This window comes from Equus caballus, chromosome 20 (assembly GCF_041296265.1).
Source record: "Equus caballus isolate H_3958 breed thoroughbred chromosome 20, TB-T2T, whole genome shotgun sequence".
In the NCBI taxonomy this organism is placed as follows: domain Eukaryota; kingdom Metazoa; phylum Chordata; class Mammalia; order Perissodactyla; family Equidae; genus Equus; species Equus caballus.
Genome location: NC_091703.1, coordinates 16,254,160 through 16,277,471, shown reverse-complemented (window position 1 = coordinate 16,277,471; position 23,312 = coordinate 16,254,160). Strand labels below are relative to the sequence as shown.

At 42.1% G+C, this 23,312-nt stretch overlaps 1 protein-coding gene across 9 annotated transcripts in view; it reads right to left on the bottom strand.

The window, feature by feature from the left end:
• JARID2 (jumonji and AT-rich interaction domain containing 2) overlaps nucleotides 1-23,312 on the bottom strand; it is a 255,093-nt gene that overhangs the window by 111,676 nt on the left and 120,105 nt on the right. Inside the window, exon 1 of one of the 9 annotated variants that reach the window (XM_014734728.3) lies at nucleotides 4,715-4,898. The exons of the other annotated variants lie outside the window; for them this stretch is intronic. Within the exon in view, the coding sequence (XP_014590214.2) occupies nucleotides 4,715-4,781 (67 nt within the window). The 5' untranslated portion in view covers nucleotides 4,782-4,898. Of the gene's footprint in view, nucleotides 1-4,714; nucleotides 4,899-23,312 lie in introns of those variants that run through there. 9 annotated transcript variants of the gene reach the window in all.

The following is a 23,312-nucleotide window of genomic DNA, read 5'->3' as shown; positions in this document are numbered from 1 at the left end:
GGAACATGATGCCACAGGGCAGGACAGCCATTATTATACTGTTAGACAAGCTAATGGGCGCTGTCTTTTCTTTCCCCTGCCTAACAAAGCCCTGCCATCCAGTTTTTAAATTACTATTTTTAGTCAATGAGAAATAATGAAACGGCATCCCCTTCTTCAAACATACAAACTGATTTTTCTCCCAAACCCCTCCCCCTATCAATACAAACCTTTGTTGGGGAGAGGAGGTTAAACGAGGAAACTGAATGGCCCAGAGATTCAGTCTCCCCACATTAGCATTTGTTCTCCTCTATTAATATTCAGTAGGTCGAACTTAAATTAAACCCTGTCTATTGTCTTTCACAAAAGCAATAAATATGAGCTGAAAATTTCAAATCACTGCCATAAAGACAGCTTGGAGACTGCCTGAAACCTGGGCTAGTCACCATCATCTGACAGGAGCAGCATGTCACAGGCCCGAGACCACTCAGCCACCACAAAGGCAATGCCCATTCTCACAGCTGAGAACTCCAAAGAAATCAAATACAGCAGAACCCTGCCATCCACGGGGCTCTGCAAATTCAGGAGTGTTTTATCTCATCTCCCAAATTAGCAAGAAATGAAAAGGATTTCAAGGCAATACACCAAAATTGGCTTTTTCTCTGAGCCTGGAACAGCAGCAGCAAAGGGGAATAAGAATTCTTGTTCTTGGAGGCTGGAGATATATGGGCACGATCTTCTCCCTCCTGCCTTAACATAAAGGGGGTTGGGAAAACTGAAACAGAAACGAGGCCAAAGATTTCTAAGCAATTAATGAGAGCTACAGATTTCACAACCCAAACATATAAAGAGAAGGTAATTCTTTTCTAACATCTGAAAAAAAGGACTACAATGTGCGGCCCTTGTAATTTTATGATGTTTGAGACACAAAGAAGTTTCACCAGTCCTCCCATTAGCTATACATACATGACAGAACACGAAACCAAAGGAAAATTTAATGCCTCTATTTCACAGAAGCAATGCCTAAAGAAGGGTTAAAGAGAAAGGAAACACAAGGAGACCTTTGAAGCTGTTCCCCAGCTTCCAAAACATCTGGAGCACACCAAACTTATTAGCATATTAGGGAGAGTCAATGTATTTTGCTTTGTTGTTGAAGAGATGCACAAAAGGTAATTCTGTATTATAGAGCCAACGCCGTCTGTCACCCTGTCACTGTGAGACAAGGTATCACATTACATATTAAACAGTCAAGCATCCAAAGAGAGCTTTCATTTTCAGCAGTGTGTGTGTGTGTGTGTGTGTGTGTGTGTGTGTGTGTGTGTTGGGGGATGGGGGTGGCTGCAGCACTTCGAATTGAGAGAAAAATTATAAAAGCAGCCCCCTTGGTTGAGGTAGAGACCCTATCTGAGGTATTCAGAATGCAGAGTTTGCTGCCATTACTAGTAAAAAATAAAGCCTATTTTCACTCAAATTTTGAAAGAAAAATTGGATTGCTTGCTTTTTTGCATTTTGATGTCCGGGAAAATTTGGCTCAGGCCAGTTTTGAATGTTCACCGTGAATATGGACTTCAAACCCAACTGTACACACTCAGGTCAAGCTTAGCTCTCACATGAATCCCAGGGTCCCAGGGAAGGGGTGAGCAGTGCAGAGAGATCTGCGAAGCCAAGCCCAGGCTGGTCCACTGACATCCTCTCCATATCAAAATGCTGAGGTGGTTGAGAACAAACGACGGTAGTGAGGCATGATGTGCTTCCATGAGTGTGGCAGTGACAAATGAAAGTGGTTTAATACCTCTGCTTATGGAAAATAATTATTCCTTTCCCTCAGGAGAATGGCCCCTGAGCAGACTAGGGCTCCCCTTTGTCTGCTCTCAAATCAGGTATGGAGATTTCCCATTCCAGCCAAGAAAATGTAAGCCCAAAACAGCCCCAATGACCACTCAAAAGAGCCTCAAGATAGAGCACCAACACAAGTTTTTGTTAGTTTAACACCCAAAAAGTGGTTAGACAGACAGATAAATCGATAATCCCACAGGAGCCCTTCACTGCCACTAGACTCTTGCCCCTCAAAACCTTCCTGAACAATCTAAACCTTTTTGGCCTGGGCAATTTTTTGATAAAAGGTTTTAGAGAAAAAACCGGACACACTGATAATTAATAACATGGAAAAGTTGAGCCACTGGGTAGGCAAGGATAAAGGCAAGACCCTATCCTTTTTTCCTATTTCAGAATCAAGCAAATGGCTAAATTTGAGAGAGACAAGCAAGAAAAAACACAGACAAAACCCTCAGCCCAGGAGGCATTTCCTCACCTTGAGGCACAAAGGAACAAGCCCAGCAGACATGTCACATTTACACACAGGAAGGGTGGCCAGATTGCCGCAATCACTAAAACAGGCCCTATTCTAGCTGTCTAAACCCCAAGTGAGTGAGCACCACCAACGAACAAAAGACTTCGCCTTCCCGCGGCCTGACCAGGAGTCACAAGGAGAGAAAACACTCCTCCTAGAGTGGCCCCAACAACCCAAAAAAGCCGCAGCTGAACTTCATTCTTTATAAGAACCACTCAGTGAGAAAGATCCATGATCTCGAGGAAAGCTTTCTGGACCAGCCCAGAAGCTACTGAAACTCAGATGATCACAATAGTGAGCAAAACACACAGTGCATTTTGGCACAACTCCCTTACCTCTTTGGCACAACGGTTCTTCCTCCCTACACTCTCGCACTTTTTATTCATTCTTCATCCTTGACATGATTTGTATAGTAATCAGAACAGGTACAGTATCTTGAATAATAATAATTAGGGAAAATATCCACATTGCTCTACAGTGACAAGTTCTGCTTGTGCATCCAATCACAACTCCTCTATCCCAGGCCATAACATTACTTCTAGGTCCATGCCCCATCCCAGCACCTGTTTAATTTTACACTGGCAAACCAGTCCAATGCATGCTTACCAGGCAACCTAGTTGTAATTGTCCATCAAAAGCATAAATCTTTGGGATCCCCCAGGACATGCAATTCAAGGTTTTATCAGTGAAGTACAAGGGTTCCACTGTACAGATGGCCCAGCACTGAACACATCAGAGCTGGGAAACTGCTTTCCCCAATCAGAAGAAAAGTGACTAAAGACAATGTTGGGCTTAGGCTGGTGTGGAAAACGAGCTACAGAACAATGGCATCACTGCAGAGCACGGGAACTTAGAGTCATACATAGTAGAGGTAAACATGGAGCATTTTTAAAGAAATTCTTTTAGAAAGATAGATGAGACCAACATGTTCAAAGTTTTATGCTCGGGTAACCTGACATGCCAAAATCTCACTTTGCAAATAATGGAATTTGCACTTCTCAAAGGGAAATTTCCATATACGTAGCATGTTATTAGACAGCTAGTGTCTACCTTTAAGTAATTACAATGTACGTGTGTACACAAGTACATATCTTTAAAGGTTCATATCATCACTACATTTACCCTACAAATCTAAGCACCAGGCTCTTCAAATATTACCAGGTCTTTACAAAGGTGAGTAAAGCTGGCTTTAACACAAATCAACAAATCCCATAAAGTTACTAGTTTGTGTACTAGTCTGTGATGATAAGAGACTCCAAATACTTTGTGTCCAAACATCATAATTTGTGGATAAGTAGATAGCCAAACCCTTACCCCAAAAACTCTCTTGGCTGCCTTTATTCCCTAAGATGATAAAAATGGACCCCACAGAAGTTCTAAATTATGTTTGGTTTGCAGTATGATTGGGAGGGGCAGAGGCTGCCCAGTGCCCTCATTACCTCACTCAAATATTGACAATCAACTCCACATCAACTTTTCAGATGAATATAATAAGAAAGGATTAAGTGAGCTATTCAAAGTCAAAAAAATCTGCTGACAGCAAGTTCAGAGAGGCCTACTGCCTCCCAAGCAACATTCTTCCCCGGACTGAAACCTAATGGAAGCAATGCAGAAAGCAGAACTCGAGGAATGTTGCCACAGAATCTGCAAAGATTTGAGGCACCTAAAACTGATGTCGCATAAAATTCATTTGTGTTTATATCTAGAAATACAAACATGGATTAACGCATGAAATATGGGAGAAGAATTGAGAGCACTTGAAGTTTAAAGCTTTAAGATCTAACCTAGAATCACTCAGTATCTATTTACATGCCTCAGTTTCCTCCATCTTTCAAGGAAAGAAGAGGTAGAGAAAGAAAATATTAAGGGAAATGAAACCATGCATGCTTTTTATAAAGGAGACCAAAGCTATGGTGAGAATGAACTAACTTTAATCAAATATCTATTTTTAAACACTGGGAAATGATCACATAAATTGGCAATAAAAGAAAGGGACCAGCTATAGCTGGATGGCATTCAGTCCCCAGAGAAATGTCTAAATTCATACAAGCTAAAACTACAGATTTGGCCAAAATGGTCAACAGAGCTGAATGCTTTAAGAGCGACATTATTTCTCTCTTGTAAATTTCCATAGTGCCTTTGCAGGAGCCACCACTGCCCCTAGGGAGGATATCAAAGCTAAAAGAATATTAATATTAAGCAAATTGCAACACTTTTTACATACTCATATATACATATAGACACACACACACCTTGCCATCCATAATGGATTTAATCAGAACCCCAGCAGGGAAACCCACAAAAGGCCTATTTCTCCAACAAAAGCCATACCATCCTGAAACAAATCTAGAGCTATTTGGTTTTTATTTTATTATAGGAACAGACCTTCTATCCCAGGTTCCTCAAGATAAGCCACCAAAAACTGCACCTGACAGACCCGTGGAGCAGCCATCCTCAGAGCTGGATCATTGCAGAGAGACAGAGAGGAAGAAGGACAGAGGGAGGGAGGGAGGAAGGAAGAGCGCGGCGAGGCAGGCTCCAGAGCACTTGTCAACAATCCTCCCCTGTACGTAATAAGCAAGCGGCAGTGCGGATTCCGGCAGTGCAGATTCCGCGCGGCAATAGGACAGCCAAACAGCACTGGGGCCGAGGGGGAGGGGAGGCGCCAGGGAGAGAAGGTTATTTATGTGGATGGGAGGGAAGCTAACACTGAAGAGGAGGGGTCTGGGGCTTTTCCCCCCATCCTGATAAAATGAGAAAAAGGAAATGAGCCACTAGCTTTTCATCCTGCAATTTCCCCAACCTGCAATGCACACAAATCCTTATTTCAGAATTTCGACATGGGGGGACACCTTTGAAGGGGGCAATCAGTTTAACTGTCCCCACTTTTGTATGCCCAGTCTGTCAGATCACAACCCCCTCCATGCACACACTTGACCCCCATGGACAGCAGGGTCCAAGGCACATTTTCAATGGCATCCCTTTTTAATATCATAATCTGTGTCATTCAGCACTTGCCTTTTATTTATTTTTATTTGTTTTTTTGGCTGGGAAACCTGGGCAGCTCTCCAGGCAAACTGCAGAAATCTCTTTCCACATGCTCCTCCTCCAGCCCGCCCCCTCCCTCCAATTCCAGCTACTAGGGAGCTTCATTACTTATGTGATGACCACATGGGCCATGGCTGCCCTCCCCGCCCCCAACACACGGACACCCCGCCCCCAGGCACATAAATTCATCTAATCTAATAAAACAGAAGCTGTTTTCCCTCATTGTTTCTTGAGGATCTTTCACAAAACAGGCTCTGTGGCCTGGCAGCTGCAGAGGGGGAAAAAGGCAAGAATCCCACAGGGCTGGCCAGCTCCCTGGCCTCAGATAGCTGGAGCACACATCCCTCTTCACATGTCATAAATTTTTTTATTTTTAACGTTAATTCTTTTGAAGCTTTTGAACTTCAGCTGGCAATCATAATGTCCAAAACACACACTCTGAACACCATCCCACAATCTTCTTCTTTATGCTTTTCCAAAGAGGAAAAAGGATGATGGCAACACCCTCAAAGAACTCACAAGGCACTGAAAGTTTTCCTCACAGATTCATCCAAGGGAACGGGGAAAAGAATGCCCCTTACTATTACTTTTAGTTTGTTGTTGTTATTTAAGCATTGAATGAGCTCCTTCTGGGCTTTACACAGGTTAAGTTATTTAGACCTTACCAAAACCCTGAAGGCACATGGTAGCTTGGTCAGGGCACCTAGCTGACAGTTACCAGGGCTGGTGATTGTTCTTTCTGCTGTGGCTAACTCCCGTTTCCTACATCACCAGGGAATATCTACGCGCCTCACTTTCAAACAAAAGAAATATCATGAAGTAGGTGATGGTCTTCCCTAATCTCTACTTGATATCCACCACTTTAAAATCAGAATTACAGATAGTAGTAAATCCCCCGCTTTATAGATGAGTAAACTAAGGCATAATTATGCAGGTATGGTTCTTAACCAAGATCACAAAGCTAATTCCTTATCATAAAGCTATTTCCTTATAAGGTCTCAACAAACAGAAGAACATCCAAGAACCCACTTCTAATTGGAGACAGGGAAAGCTAACACATTGAACAACTTCATGACACAGTTCCCTGTAGAACACGCAGGGTTGGAAAACCCCTCTCCGATTATTTCATGCCCAGTGTGAGCCGTCAGGACAGACCCTCATTCAGTTCTCTCCACTGCAGTATAGCCTATAATGTTGGACAACTGTCTGGCATGTATTCCACTGCAGCATAAGTCACACACAGTCAATTAAAGGACATTTAAGGGATGACTATTTGGCTTTTTTCCTCTTCCTTCTACAGGGACTTGTCTTTTGGCACCTTTGCTAATCAAAAGCACCCAAAACAGAGAACTGGAAAGGAGACGTGAAGCAGATATTCTGGAGATATGGTAATTCTGAGAAAAGGTTAATGAGAAAGTAGAAACCACGGACACAAACAACTGGCCAGAAACAAAGCTTGAGAGTCATCCATGGATACTGGTCATCCTTAACATCCTCTGCTCCAACCAATCCCATGAGAATGTACACAGGCAAAGGAGTATTTAGCCATCAGCAGAAGGGGTATCTGCTCTTTTCCTACCTCTACTCTCCTCCACTTCACAGCTGCTTCCTCTTCCCATCAACTAAAAAAGTAACCAAGTATTTAAATTAAAAAAACATAAGATGTTGGCCTCAGGCTTCTTTTACTTCCAAAACCATCATCAGCATCTGAACATGCACTCAGCATTTCCTAAAATATATGCTGAGTTAGCCCTGTGCTCTGCTGTTGAGCTGGGAAGGAGAGTCCCAAGACTGTTGCCTATGAACATCAGCAGGTTTCGGACAGTTGAGATAAAATGCTGGTTTAACAGAGAAGCAGCATATCAACAGTGCCAAACAGACCAACCGCACTCTCTGTGAGACACACAATGAAACTGAGAAGTGGGTTCAGCTTAAGAACGGCAATACAACTTTCCATATTTAAATTCTGAAAAGAAGAGACGATTAGAAGAGTGAGACTGGCAAGGACTCTTTCTCTGCTCCAAGTTAACATGACTGACAGCACCACGAGCCAAGTTTCAACATTCAGAGTTCAGAGCAAGTCCCAATCCTTCAATGAAAACTCCCCCAAAGATTATCAACTTCAGTTTCTTTACATTTTATTTAATTTTTAATAATGTGAAGAACAACTGCAAACCCACGGCCAAATACAACTATTAGAACATTACCTATGTCCTTCCTCCCACCCATATTCATTATTTTCTAAACTATAGCACAAACACATACGCCTATTTCACTGTGCTTGACTATGAACTTTATAAAAAGGGTATCACACCGTGCTAAGTCTTAGGGGACTTGTTTTTTCCCAAGTCAACCCCAGGTTACTAAGATGCACCCGTGATTTTCCTTATACTTTACCCATTCATTTTCACTATTATTTATCTACTCTATTTTATGACTACTCCACAATCTATTTTGATTCTCTTGTTCAAGGGCATCTAAATGTTGTCAGTTCGCTATCACAAACCATGCTGCCGCCAAGATACTTCTGCTTGTCCCCTGGAAAGAATGCACTAGAGTTTCTTTGGGATACACACCTACAAGCAGAACTACTGGAAATCCTTATATATGCAAATACCCAAATTCACAAGTTAATGGCAAACTAGTTTCCAAAGCAGAGATCAATTTTTGCTCGTGCACCTGCAATGTATCATTGTAATCTCTAAGACTGCAGAGAACAAAACACTCCAACTGCTACTTCAGGAGATCAGAATTTCATAAAGGATCTCCTATTCCAAGAACTGCCAGGTAGGCAGACAGGTACATGGCTGCCATCTACCCAATTATCACCTAAACACCAGGACATCCAAGGACACATTGTGCCTCTGAGAGCTTCAGAATCAAGGATCTACCAACATACACAACCATTTCATTACCTCTAAGTTGGGCTAACTGTGCAGCAGCTACCAGCTGCACTTAGCATTAAAAATATATGACTGGAGCAAACCCTAGTCTAGGATTTGGGTAAAATACGAGCCAATTCATTTGGAAATTGAAGAGGATATCTAATAGTATCCTGTGCTGATTAATTAAAGAACCTCATGCCTCAGAAGCAGTAAGACCTTGTTTTATTCATATATCCAATCAATGTTGTCAGCCCAAATTGAGTTGGGACCCACCTCATAAAGGAAAGACAAGCCTTACAGAGTACTCCTTATCACCCATGACTCCTCATCCATGATCTGCTTACTAAAGCTCTCTGATGTCCTGCTCTCCATACAAGTTACTCTGTATGAAGGGGGCACCTTAGCATTTCAGTTGCATGCAACTAATAACAATTTCCCCAAAAACACTTATTATAGAGGAGGGGTAGGGTGGAGTGGGCTGCTGTGTGTGAGAGAAAGGCATATAAGGTTGTGCAGTCTGAGAATTTCCTATAGGGGAAATAGAGGATTTTAATGATCACACTGCATTAGCCATGTATTCATAAAGATATTTCTCTGTTGTTTGGGCTGAATTACATTGTATTGATCCTATCACCTACCTTGTGATAAAAATCCAACAAGAAAAGTGATCCACGGTGCTAATACTTGACTTTCAAAAACATTATCAAAGTGTGGGCACTTTACAGCAGCCATCATAATAATAATAAACATTACTTGTGAGAATTATATTTAAATAAAAGCTAATACTCTGGCAATACACCAAGTAGAATTAGGTACACAAGGAGTCTGGCTTGGACTCTTTCCAAGAGGGCTTGGTAATTCCTGAAGCACCAACAGCGCTCAACTGTATAATGCATGTGGCTGGCCCTCTAGCCAACGTGACTTCAAGGCCACACTGTACAATTATAAATTAATACCAATAATTACAAGAACACAGTAGAGAGGATCCGGGCTGGGTGATCATGTATTAACTAGTGAAACAAACCTGGTTGCTATGGATTTTACTCACACTTCCAATGAAATAGCACTACAATTAAACCAAGAAGCTCAAATTAACAAGTCATCAGAAAAGATAACATTCCATCAGATTTAATTAAAAACAAACAAACAAACTGGTTTATTTGGTAAGCATCTAGCACTAACAGCCTTAATGGTTCACAGCAAAATTTGGAAAAGTTTCCCTGGTTCTCATCCTACTCTGGCTCCTCATCAACTGTGTGCATTTTAAGGAGAATCACCAAAAGCACTTTATGCCTCAGTTTCCTCATCTGTTAAATGGACATAAGGACAACCATGGTTGGTTAAATTAAGGCCAAATATATATGTAGAAGGGTAAGTGGTACATAGTAAGCACTTTATGATGATCACCTATGTGCCTTAATACACTTGGGTTCTAATAAATTATTCATAGAATTTTTGCTCAATATATACTTTTAATTATTTGGTTGTAAAAAGAAACAGAAGTTAAAATACATTTCAGCTTTTAATGTATTTTAAGATGGATTCGGGTGATGAATTTGAAAAGGTAAAACAGAGACATGAGGCCAAGTTAAAGAAGATTATCAACACAGAGATTACTGTGAAACCACGAACCACAACAGCATAAAGTAAAATTTAACCAGAATCATGACATGGTTGTTTTACGTACCCAAGAATAACGAATAATAGAAAACAATGTTTGAAAAGTACTGAAACGAAGAGCTGACTCAGGTTACAATTGAAGTTGATCCCCTTTTCAAATGACTGATTCCGACAAAATCTATACTCTCATACACTGCGAGTATGGTAAGAAAATGATAAGACATTTCTGGAGAGCAACTTCGTAAAGGATGCCAACAACTTTTAAAAGTTTAAGTCAGCAATTTTACTTCTAGAAAGTAATACTAAGAAATTAATCAAAGAACAAAGATTTATGTAGAAGGATTTCAATAGTTTGTTTTAATTACTTTGTTGCTTCTTTTACTAGTTTAAATTCCATCTGCATCCATTTTAAAAAAAGAAAGACAATTCTTCTACATCAGCCTGCTGAGCAATGCAATAGACTGACTAGCACTGCTGTGGTTTTCAGACCTGAGGACACTCCATGACAGATAGTCCGTGAAGGCACTGAGGCAGCTGGCTTGGGTCCTACACATATGGGAAATGACACATTCTCTTCATTACTTGATTTCACAAGCCTCAGTGCCCTTGCACATGCTGTTCCCGCTTTTGGAATATTCTCTCCTCTCTGCCTGCCTAGAAAGCTCCTATTCACCTTTCTGCTCAGTCTCCAGTGACACCCACCACCTGCCCTGCAAGGGATACACTTCACTGTAATACCCATAGAGATGAGCAAACGTTTGCCTGATTGTCAGGTTTCCCGAACAAGAGAATTTAGTCTTGCTCATCTTAATAATCTTCAAAACCTAGCTCGTGCCTACAGAAAATGGCTGAGGTCCAACAAATACTGTTGAGAGAGTAAGTTGCTCCTTGGGGCCATTTCAGGGCCTTCATAAGCCTGAAGTGCTCATCCTTCAGAGGCCCCACTCTACAACCTACCAAGCATTCCAAAGCACCCTTTCTTCCTGGAGAGCAAAATGTTTCAACGAATTACCTCTGTGTTTAAAAGTATGTGGCTAAGATTACCTCATGCAATTTGTAAAAAAATGATTTCTCAGCATTCACTGATCAAAATTAGGAATTCTTGAAAAGTAAACTTCAAATTTTAAACTAATGAAATAAAATTAGAGCATTCATAAATTTAACACTCAATAACCTTCATTATATTATATTATGTCTTCCAGACATTTAACCTCTTATTAATTTCAATTTTAAAGTTTCCTTTATTTGGAGTGAATAATTTCTTTCTGTCTCTAAAGCTGTTCTGTCTTTCTGAAAGTATTTACCTTTTATACCCTGCTAACTTAAATTCTTTTTATTACTAATACGATTCAACCAAAACTGAAAAACAATAATCTTCCTTTCTTTTTATAAAGTGAAACTAAACAATCACTGTTAATTTTGTATGTATTTTTCATAGTATTGTCCCGAAAAGTCTCATGTACCATACTGAAGACTAATGCTAAATATGAACATATTTTTTAAATATTACATGATTTTGAAAAATCACACTTTCAAAAACTTAGCAACATAAGACTCACAATGTTTAAACTGTAGAGATTCCACTGTACAAAATATGTTTTAAGCATACAGAAATCAGACCAGAGCAAATAGAACAGACTAGTAATTTTAAAAAACAAAAAAACACTGTATTCTCCCCAGCAGCAATCTTTATAATTTTCTGAAATTTCCACATTTTACACAACTAAAATAACCTACTCCAAATGCACAGTAAAAAGGGAATCTTAAAAATTATTTAAATGGTATCACAGGGAAAATAGGTGTGTTGCCATCATAGTAGTAGTACCTAATCACAAAAAAGTGGTCAGTGATGAAAAGAGGCCACATTAAACACTGCTTATGTGGAGCTAAGAAAAAACCTGAATAAAGTAAATGAGAACAGCAGACAAAGACAATTTTGAAGCCAGTAATACATTGATAAATTGAACTCAAGGATAATACAAATATTGTGACTTTAATACCCTGGACAAAAATATTCTGAAATTGCCCAAAACAGTAAAAGGCATTTGAATAAAATATTAGTATTTTTCACTATGTCAGAACTGTCTCATACCATGAGGGTAGCTAAAAGAGAATGTTTCCGAAATCAACAACACTGGCTATCTAGAAGGACCTACTGCCAGAAACAACAACAAAGAGCATGAGGATCAAAGAGAAGAAGTTCCCCTCTATGCTCATCCTGCCTCTAAGAGAGGTACTGTCTAACTCGGTAGCCTCTAGTCACACATGGCTTTTTAACTAAAACTAATCAGGCTAGCTACATAACAAGGACTCATGAGTCACAAGCGACTAGTGACTACCATACAGGGCAACACAGATATAAAACATTTCCATCACTGCTGAAAGGTCTACTAGACAGCACTGATGTATAGATTTTTCACACATTTAGTCTCAAGACCCTGTCGCCAAGTGTACAGGAGCAGCAGTCCCTGGTTTCACTCCTGTCCTCTGCTAGGAGCTTAGACCCAGCAAACAGGGAAAGTCAGACAGACGGTAACTTCTTTTCAGAATGCAGGGTGAAAGGGAGAGGAGGGGCACACAGAGCAGCAAGCTGACAGATCCCCTTAATTCAGCAGCAGATGGCTCACGGGGCGATCAGTCCAGCTTTTACAAGACGAGAGAAGGGAAAGCGGTGCTTGAAACCATTAAAAAGCCGCAAGCTTATTCAGAACACTAAGAACTGTAGGAAAACTTTCTCTTTGCAAAGCAATTACTCCAAAGGGTGATTTTTATCATAAACGGCTTTAGGTGATCCTGATGCAGCCTGAGGGTAAAAGGTCAGCAATCCCCAACTGAGCCTCACGAACAAAGTGCTACATGAAATTCTTCTGACTTAGACTCACATTCTGCCACCCTCAAGGCTACCAGCACAAAGGCGGAAACCCACACACAGATCAGTCTGGGCTTACATCCTTGGTTCCTACACACACAGGAGACCTCCAGAAAGAGGTGGGAGGAGGATGCACACACCACAGGAGAAAAACAGTGACCAGATAAGATACACTTCCTCTAGATTACCTCCTACCCACTTCCCTACAAATTCTGTAAAAGCATCCAAATGCTTTCTAACCCAACAGCACAGGGGATCCAGCAAGTTGGAAGCAGAAGAGGAGCATGCCATAAACATCAGACAGCGACACATCACGAATCACCAAACACAACCAAATGGGACAAAGGGATGTCTAGTGTTTTATTTTACATAAGGAGGAAATCAGTGAAGGGATGATTGCTCGCAGTGATACCCAGTTACTGGGAGAACAAGAATTATAACCCAATGTCAGTGCTCATTACAACGTATCAATTTTTTTTGATGCACACAATATTGCTTAAATGGCTAGAATCCAAGATTTTTGGTTTAATATGATTTGACAGATTGCAATGTGAATGGTTACATAACATAGCCTCCATCACTTCTAAAAAGCTGCTCAAAATATATAAGCCTTAGAAATTTTATTTCCTCGACCCTAACTAAAGTTTCATCACCATCCTGATGCACTCCATAGTCACTCTCTCCCTCTGCCTGCCTCAGGCCTCCCCCTTCAACCCAACTGGCACAGATCCATCTTCTTTGGCATACCACAGGCCAGCCCAGAAACTCTCCCCTTGGGCTCCTCAGAGACTAACAAATCAAGTGGTCTGTGCACTGGGAAGAGCATGCCACCGATACAAACAAACTCATCCTATCCCTATAGAATAGGTTTCCCAACACCACTGAGGAACGAGGTGGTGGGGAAAACTAAAGAGGGATCACTTCCTTTCTAGCTCAGTCACAGCTCCTGCTCTCCAAGTCCTAGGGTGAGGTCTAATTACAGGGTGCTGGCATCCAGACCCAGAGGAATGAGGCAAACTGATTTTAATACAGTCCCTTAAGTGTGGTGCTTTGTGACACAGCTACAGCTTTTATGGAAAGCAGTTAGATAATGTATACCTAGAACCTCAATAATAATTACCCTTTGAATGCTTACTTTCTGCCAGGTTCTAAGGACTTTAAATAAATCATCTCATTAATCCTAAAACTATCACTTCTGAGAAAGAAATTATTACTCCATTTACAGAGCTGAGAAACAACAAACAGGAGCCAATAAGAATGGCTGAATTGGGTTTGTTAGTTCTTTTCACCCCTTGTGGGGCTGTGGGGCCGGCCATCCTCTCAGGGATGACAGTATGATCCTCCCTGCCAATTTCCACGAGTAGAGTTGGAGGGCCGTGGCCTCCGGGCCAAGCACAGGCAGGAGGATGAATGCTCAGCAGTTCTCTCCAGTGAGCCTCCACATCAACTGGGTTCACAGCTCCAGGGCCCACTGCAACTGAGCCTACCTACAGTTTCAGAGTCCACTGGCAAGGTACAGTTTTGGTTCACATAGATGCCCTCTCTGAAGATGTACAATATATACAAATTCTGAGCTCTCTTTGCTCCCCTGCCTCTGCAAAAAGAACAAGTCAATTCCTCAGAGAGCACTCCTGAGCTTGATTATTCTTCACAGAGGGGTCAAGAAACCGAGGACAATGTGTGATGACTTGGCCAGCAGTGGTGGCCAGTATCCTCCCATCCACTACCAAGAGCAGCCACTTGATGGCAATCTTAACCTATTCCCTTGGAATTCTTCCATAAAGGGAGACCCCAGGAGGGTAGAAGCACTAAGAGTGGGTTGCACAATGTGGACACTGCTGGAAAAGGCATCTTTGCTTGACCTGAGTGTGCAGCGACAGGGGTGTAAGGGGATGGATAAAGAAACTGCCAACATTCTCCCGTGGGTTATTCCCCATGTTCACAACAGACTTCCCTGGGGCCTAGGTGGAAGCGGTTATACAGGGTCTGCAGTTAGACAGCTCAGAAAGATGGAAATCTCTCTGGCCCCATGGCACGTTCACATCAGGCTTTCCATCAACAGATTGAAGTGCGAGGCAGACATATGGTAACAAACAGGATAATAAATCAATGGCAAGCTCCTGCTTCTTATCTCAGCACCTTGTTCCTTGAAACCATAGGAAAAAAGCCAACAATGAAAAAAGACAACTTTCCTTAGTAGAAGGTGCACTTGTTGAATAAAGCAGCCCTGCTCTTTCCTTCTTATTTAAATTGTAAAAGAGGGAAAAAAAAGGAAAAACACTGCATCTTCTGGAGAAAAAGACTTCCTACCAAAAAAAAAAAAAAAACACCAGGAATACACTGTAAAGTGCATTCACTACATGCTTCTATTTTTCAGAGGCAGGAAGATTAACACCAAACTGCAGGGCGAAGGGAGAAGGAAACAGTCTAGTATCTCAGTATGCATAAAGACATGTTCCCCGGCCCCCTTCGCCCTCACAGTTCAACCTGGCCCTGTGTGACGGCTTTGGAACTCTTGGCTTCTCGATTTATAAGAAGAGTTCAGGCAGAGAGTGGAGAGTTTGCCAATATTTTCCTCTGAGGGATTCACAAAGTGCCAGCTGAGAGCCTTCCAGCTCACCCTTTAAAACTCTGTAACACTTTCCAACTGAGTAAACGGGAAAGGCCCTTTTCAAATAACACTAGTAATGTGAAGTTGGGTAAACTGCTAAGTGAGGACAGGGTAAAGCCACTAGGGTACAGGCTGGGCAATTTGCAACATAGATCCCTCTAGACATTACCAGGCCTCCTGCACGCCAAAATGATAAATGCAGAATATTTCTACTGGCATGTCACCTCCCCTCATCATGGCTGAAGAGGATAGTCTAGAAGGTGAGATGCAACTTTCAAAAAGATGGACTTAAAACCATGGATCCCTTCATGAATACCTCAATCATATCAGAAGGAAGGAGAGTGTCAGAAATAACAGAGTTAAAGGTTTCCAAAGTGGAGAGACCTTGAGTTGCCTTCATGCATCAGAAGGCAACATAACTTGTTTAGAACAATGGAAAATTGGAAGGAAACTGCCACTTCAGACAGCACCAGAAACTGGCCTGGGAGTCTCAGGCCCAGATGGCTTTCCTTGTCATCAAGACCCAGTGCCAAGCATGACCAGGACACCTACCTACCTGCCAAAGGGAAATGTGGACCCAATTAAGGAATAACCCAGAAAACAATGGTGGGGCAGGTCACACAGGAAGAGGGCTTGTATGCAGAAAGAGCTGAATCCTTAGATCCCAAGTGTGAGTGAGTCAACTACACCAGTGACAGGTCAGGGAACAGTGCAGAGAAAGGAGGAACTGTGTCCCAAGACATCGGGCATGAGGAGCCCTAAAGCTCTCCTTGGCACAACACAGGGACAGCCTGATTGACAGTCTGGGCTGACACTGTTGACTCCTCTCCTTGACAGGCAGGTCTAAGGTTATAAAATAGCTCATGTTTCCCTCATTGTCCCCAAACCTCCTCGAATCAGAGACCTGTACTATTTTATGATCTTTTGAAAATATATTATGAGAAAATTAATTTGGGGACCTAAGCCTATAGAGAAAGCCAAAAGGATATATGAGATTTTGGCAGCAGGTGAGATTAAGTAACGAATTGTAAATTAAGGGATTTATGGACCGCAGGATAATTTGCCCAAAACATATCTAGTTATCACTCTTCTGGCTTTAAAACTATACCACACAGGACTCTAAACAATTAATGTGGTTCAAGTAATAACAGGTTATTTCTAAGAGCTAAGTAAAAGACCCTCTAAATTTGGGGGAAATGGGATCTAAGAAATCCACAAGCAAAGCAGAACTGCACTATTCCATTGCGGTAAATATGATAGTAATTAAAGCTCCATAAATACACATGGCAGAACCCGCATCATGCAATGGGTCAGACTGAGCAAACACATGAAGTCTTCCTCCAAGTAGGAGGTGGGTGACACTATCATTAACAAGAGTGAACACAGATAAATTTCATGCCTGAGCAAGTCACCTCTGGCTGAGTGCAGCCTTATCTGGTGACCCACAGGGTCCTCTTTTCTATACATGTTGCCAAGTAAAAATGGTTGGAAAGCACTGCCCTTAATTACATTTACAGTATAATATTCAGGCAATAAGATGAATTAGTATATAACAAATAGGATTCCCTCAACCTCAAATACTTCCACGATTTTTCCCAAATCGACAATAGAAACGTCCTCCCAGGGCAATCTCAACTGCCATTCACCTCCCAAACCCTTAGCGCGTTTGAAAGTCCCAGTGTTCCCTTTCTAAGGGCTCCCCTTGCACATGAACCATATTTCAATCCCCACTGAAGTAAGGGACTTAGGTTAACCCAGACAGGCTCACAAAAGCAGGCACTCAATAAATCAAAATCCAAGTTTAAGTCCATCCAATTGAGAGGAACAATAACTTCTCTAAAGTCAAACAGCTCTTAGGATTTCCTGACATAGCAGGAAATTGCTCTAGTATCACATAAGCACAAAAGGAAATATGTTACAGAGTAATATGGAAATTAACTTAACCTAAAATTAAAATGAAATAAACTTGTCACCATCTCAAAGCCCTATAGAGTACTAGACTGTTATGGACTGAATGTGCCCCACTAAAATTCCTTTGCTGAATGAAGCCCTAATACCTGATGTGACTATTTTTTAGAGACAGCTTGTGCAGCGGTGATAAATGTTACACGAGGTTATAAGGGAGGGGCTTAATCAGATAGGGCTAGTGTCCTTATTTACAAGAAAAGGAAGAGACATCAGTGTACACTCTCTCTCCTTCTCTCAGCCACATGGGGACACAGCCAGGAAGCAATCCCTCAGCAAAACTGCACTGGCTCGCACCCTGCATCTTGCACTCCCAGACTCCAGAACTATGAGAAATAAATTTCTGCTGTTTAAACCACCCAGTCTATGCTAGTCTCTTATGGCAACGCAAGCTGACTAAAATACAGACTTTCACCAAAGCCACAAGAAAATAAACAATGATTAGCAGTCTTATCATGCTGCTGCCACCATGTTTCTGCATCCTCCATTAGGAAGACCATGGACTCCTCACAAGAATTAATCTAACTGAAACCACACTATTGGCAGAGAAAGAACATGACCTATGGATGACTCCTTGGCTTGCCTTCGGGGGAAAGCCGGGTTTGGGACCCCAGTTCAAAAATTTCTTGAATTACAACATTAAGGTTAAGATTTCTTAACATTCACAAACTAACAACAGTGCCACAAGAGGAGGAAAAAAGTGACACTGAGGAGGATGAGAACTAAAACTGTTCAAAAGCCCATTTGGTCTCAACTTCTACAACAGCTCAGAACCCCAACTGTAATGCCAGTTTAAGACAGAGCATCTGACATTCCGCGAACGTCACTGCAAGATGCTGAATCTCATTCACGAGAACGTCCAATTGTGGGGTTCTTATTCAAGCCTGGTTTATGCCTACCTAAGCTAGGGGGCTCCAAGAGCTGCACAAGGGCCTCTGGCTTTGAGGCAACTTTCAAGTCTCAACAGACACTCTCAGGCATCTGGAAAATTCCAAGGAACACCATAAACCCGTGTAAAATCATAAAAGTTTCTAAAAACAGAGACAGCCATGTAGACAAACCCCAAACTGAGTACATAGTTTAAAGATTAGTCAAATGAATTGGAAGAGGCAGGAGAAACTTCTCTAGGATGATGCAAAAGTCCTCTATCTACACTGGAGCATTGGTCAAACTGGTCTATGTGCGCTTGTAAACTCTTCGAATCGTACACTCCAGATAATGTAATTTCACGTAGTGTAAAGTTTTCCTCAATTTTAAAAAAAAGCAAGATCTGGAGTCAGAAGCCTGGGTTCAAAGCCTGACTTGACTACTTCTTAAGGTATATAGCCTTGTGCAAGCTGCTTAAGATCGGAGACCCACTAAACAAACCGACAAAATGATGACGGTAATAGTATGATTATCATAATGGTATAAGAATTGAAAGTGGTAACATTTTTTTCTTAAAAGCTCAATTTTAACTGAAACTACCAAGCAATGTATCTTGTACCTAAATACACATTCAACAAACGTGGCTAGGAAAGGATACAAGGGTGACCCAATTCCAAGAATCTTTATGGCGAGACTTCTAAATCTATCACCATTATGAATAAACATGCACTTTGGGGACAGGGAAAATAGCACGGGCTGTGAGCTGGGGCTAGAGTGTTAGAGTGTGCATTCCCGAGATGGAATCTGGAGTGAGAGGTAGAGGCAGAACACTCTCAGACCACTGAACAGGGAGGAGACGGCAAGAGCATGGCAGAGGGCTGCTGGGGAGGGGGAGCGGGAACTGGGCCAGTGTGCAGGTGACCTGCCTGCACACTGTTTCACACAGCACAAGCTTCAGAGCACCCAGGAATTGTGCATACAGCAGCAGTCAACAAGGACAAAGCTTCTCTCAAATGGAACTTACAATATACTGTGGGGAGAGAGCTTATCATAAAAACAGTAACACAATGTCGGGCAGTGAGAAATGCTATGCAGACAAATATTACAAGGGAAGGAGCTAAAAGGGTAGTAGACAAAGGCACGATTTTTAATAAGATGCTCAAGAAAGGACTCTCCAGTAAAGGCTCATTTGAACCAGAGCCTAAAATAGAAAAGGATCAAGTCACATAGGTATATCTAAAGGGAGAGAGTTCGAAACAGAAGCAGCAGCAAATGCAAAAATTCTGGGGGAAGGGTATTCTGGGTATTTGGAACAGTACGAAGGCTAGACTTGGGGGACAGAGGCTAGGGGGAGAGGAAGATGAGACTGGGGACCACATCTAGTGGCCAGGGGAAGGATGTTTAACTTTCATGCCGAGAGAGATGGGGAGACACTGCAGAGGCAGAATATGTGCTAATTGGCATTTATCAAGGAATGGTTTGGCCTGAAGGTGTAAACAGGCAGAAGCTGAGAGAGCATTAAGAGTCCCAGCCCAAACCAGAGGTTACAGATCAGTGGTAGTGGCGCAAATTCAGATTCAGAAGATATTCTGAGTTTAGAATAAGGAGGTTTTGCTAAAGGAGAGAATGCAAAGGCTGGAGAAAAAAGAGACCAAAATAACTCCAAGGCTTTGGCCAAAGCAACTAGAAGAATGGAACTGGCATTTATTAGCAATGGGAAGACAGGCAGGGCAAGAGCAGGAAAGAGTGGAGAGAGAAAGCTGGCTTTGGGACAGCTCAAGTTCATGAGGCCTACCAAGAAATCCAAGTGCACAAGGCAAGCAGGCAAGTGGGGTCAGGAGAGATTCAATCACGTCAAATGCTGATGAATGGCAACTACGGCCTCACTGACTGAAAACTGGATTTGACAACCACGGTCATTATTAGCCTGGGTTTGTAGCCTGACTGTGGGTTCAAAAAGGAATGAGGTAGAGAGAGAGGATATTAACATGAATATAAACAGTAAGGGGAAACAAACTGGTTAGACGTTTTCTTTCAAGGAATTCTGCTAACCAGTAAGAGAAATGAGGAGCGGGAGGAGATCAATGGAGAGAGTTTACTAAGGGAGAAATTACAACATGTTTTCTTTACGGATGGGAATGATCTAGTAAAGAAGTAAACAATCATGAAGAAAGGAAGGACAATTTCCAGAGTAATGTCCTTGTAGAGAGGAGAGAAAGAGATCTGGTGCACAGAGGGAGAGACTGACTGAAGACAGAAAGATCCTTATAGGTAGAACAGCTTTAAAAACTATCCCAGACCACAGTGGATTCCCATCCTCTGGCTATCTGCACCCCTGAAAGCTAGGCTTCTCTAACAACTGTGACAAGCAGGAAAACACTGCAGGGCAGTCTCAAGTTCAGAGATCACACACATACCCCACGTCTACCCTAGCCACAGACACACTCTCCTGGATGACACTACCTGTGTTGTATGCCCTTCTTGCTGAAGAGCTCCAAGATTTCATGACATCAGTGATGTAATCAGGGAAACAACCTAGAGCTTACAGAATTGACAGAGGCAGGCTGAGAGAACTGGAGGGGGAGCAGGCCTCAAGCACAAAGAGACGGGAAAGAGGAGCATGAAACACATTAACCTCCACGGGCACCTCCATTTTTAACTCTCCATGAAATCCTTGCAGGCAGCCATGCCTACTGGGAAGTGTGGCGCCTCACTGTCACTTAAATTGGATTTCTGGTTCCAATCAGTCTTCAGCATGATCCATTCCTTCCAGTTAAGCTCATCATCCAGGCTCAAAATTCCTCATCTGTAAAATGTGAGTCTGACCTATATACCTCTAAAGGTCCCTTCCTGCTCTAGCAATCCATAATTCTGTGGCCAAGAGGGCTGCAGTTATACTCACCACTTCCTTGGTGCCAGAGCAGCATAAGGAGGCTGGCCACAGAAACCTGCCATTGCAGCTGGACTCTGAGAACAACACTCCTGTCAAATATCTATTTCCTGGTCCTCACCCCTGCCCCCAACACCACCCTGATCCGATCCCCAGCCCTCGCTCACCAAGTCCCACAGCACTCAAGGCTCATCAGGATGCAACTTCTTTAGCTAGGCTTTTCCTGGTAGCTAGGCACTGGGCCTTTTGCATCATCTACCTCCCTGCTAGCTTCTCACACAAGACCAAACACAAAGTCACACATCTCTCATTTTTACAGCTTTGCTCCTTCAGGACTATTCTATGCTTCACTGATTGTGGGTCACACTCACATTTCTCATGTTAAAACATGCATATCTAAAGTTAGAAAGCATCTTACAAATTATGATGGCTTACACTTGTAATTGGAAATATTTTTTCCCTTTCTTATTAATACATAAAATAATGGTGCATCTCTCAAGGGCATCTTAGATGGGGTGAAATAAGGCATTCTGACTGCTCCAACATAAGCCACTTGAGTTCAGTTTTATTCTCACAATACCTCCTACATACTAAAGACTCTATCAAGTATTGATCAGATGGAAGCTCTATCCAGAAATGGCCCAGCTGCATTACTTAGGTCATAAAGAGACTGACCACAAGAAAGCTAGAGAGAAAGAAATCAAGCCTTCTCAACTCTACCTTCTTCCTACATACACCTAGCTTTGTTTTCAACAAAGAATGGACTTAAGCGGTTTTCAACAGAGTGTGTTTATTCCCATTTCACCCAGCTTTCTTTCACGTGGAGTGTTGTCTGATACATCAGGGGAGACAGGGAAGAAAAGTCTCAGTGATTGCAGTGTTCGAGTAAACTTAACAAACTACCCAGCCTGCAGCAGTTGCCAGGAGAGCAGCCTGAGATGGTGCTCCCTGCAGCTTACAGAGGCCACTGCACTTACACCCCAGCAGCTCAAGTGGAGGAAAGCGTAAGGGAAAGCCACTTTCTCCGGAAGAAAGAAATGGTCATTTTTGTTGAAGTAGGGGCCATCTTTAGAAGAGCCAGACCTGAAAGCTTCAGGCTGAGGCAAGGCAACCATTCAACCACAACCTCCATTTCAAGTATAGACCTCCATAAATAAACTTCCAGGCACCACACAAGGCGCCTTGACTTTTTTGATTTTGACTCAAGTCAATGTTTTATGCTGTGAACAATGAATTTGCAGCAGTTGGACCAATATTTCACTCCACAAACATCAGGAATCTGCAAAAAGGATTTTGAAGGGAGTCCAAAATTCTACTCCTTCAAAACAAGGACGGGGACAGGGGTCGTGCATCTGCACTTCCAACTTTGGTCCCTGGCTACCAGCTGCTGCCAGAAAGGCTACTGCCCTCTCTCACCACCACAATGAGATGACTGGTCGCCCTCCTGTGATTTCCAACCTGCTGGTTCGACAACAGCACCTCTATCGCTAGGTAAGGAAATGGAAGGAAATGATGAGTGCATTTGCATGCCTGTGACTGAAGTAAAGAGGGGAACCAATCCGAAGGAGTACAATATTTTTATTTCCTCTGACTACCCATTCAATTATGAGCTCTAATGAAGCCTAGAAACCTGAACACATTAATAAACACTTTCGACTCTCCCCTCTTCTGAGATCTCTTTCCCAATGAAAGATTTCACGTATCTCCTTCAAAGGAAATTGCTACTAGAAAAAAAGTCCTCCTACAAATTCTTATTTTTAGAATCCTATCTACATGGAGGGTTCCGCAATTACTTCTATTTATCTAAGTGGTGGTTAAAAGCACGGAGCTCTGATGCAGAAAGCCAGGGATTACATCCTGGCTCTGCCAGGTACTACTTATGTAGGCAAACTGCTAATCGACTCTGGCGAATCACTTCCTCATCTATAAAATGGCTGGTTCTGAAGATTAAATGCTAGAACAATAACTGGCAAATACTAAGCACTCAATATGGGTTAGCTATCACAACTACTGTAAGATTCTAAGAAAAAGGATGCAGGTTCCCTTAAATCTAGTCAAGACTCTGTAGCTGGCCAGAGGGCTTGCTGGATCTCAGATGACATTTATAGGAAGCAAATGAAATTCAAATACAGCTAATAGCTCCCCTCTCTTACTATGTAATTATGTGTACTCATTATTTGTGTAGCATGTTATTATTTAAATGTCCCTAATTTCAGCCCCAGCGGGCC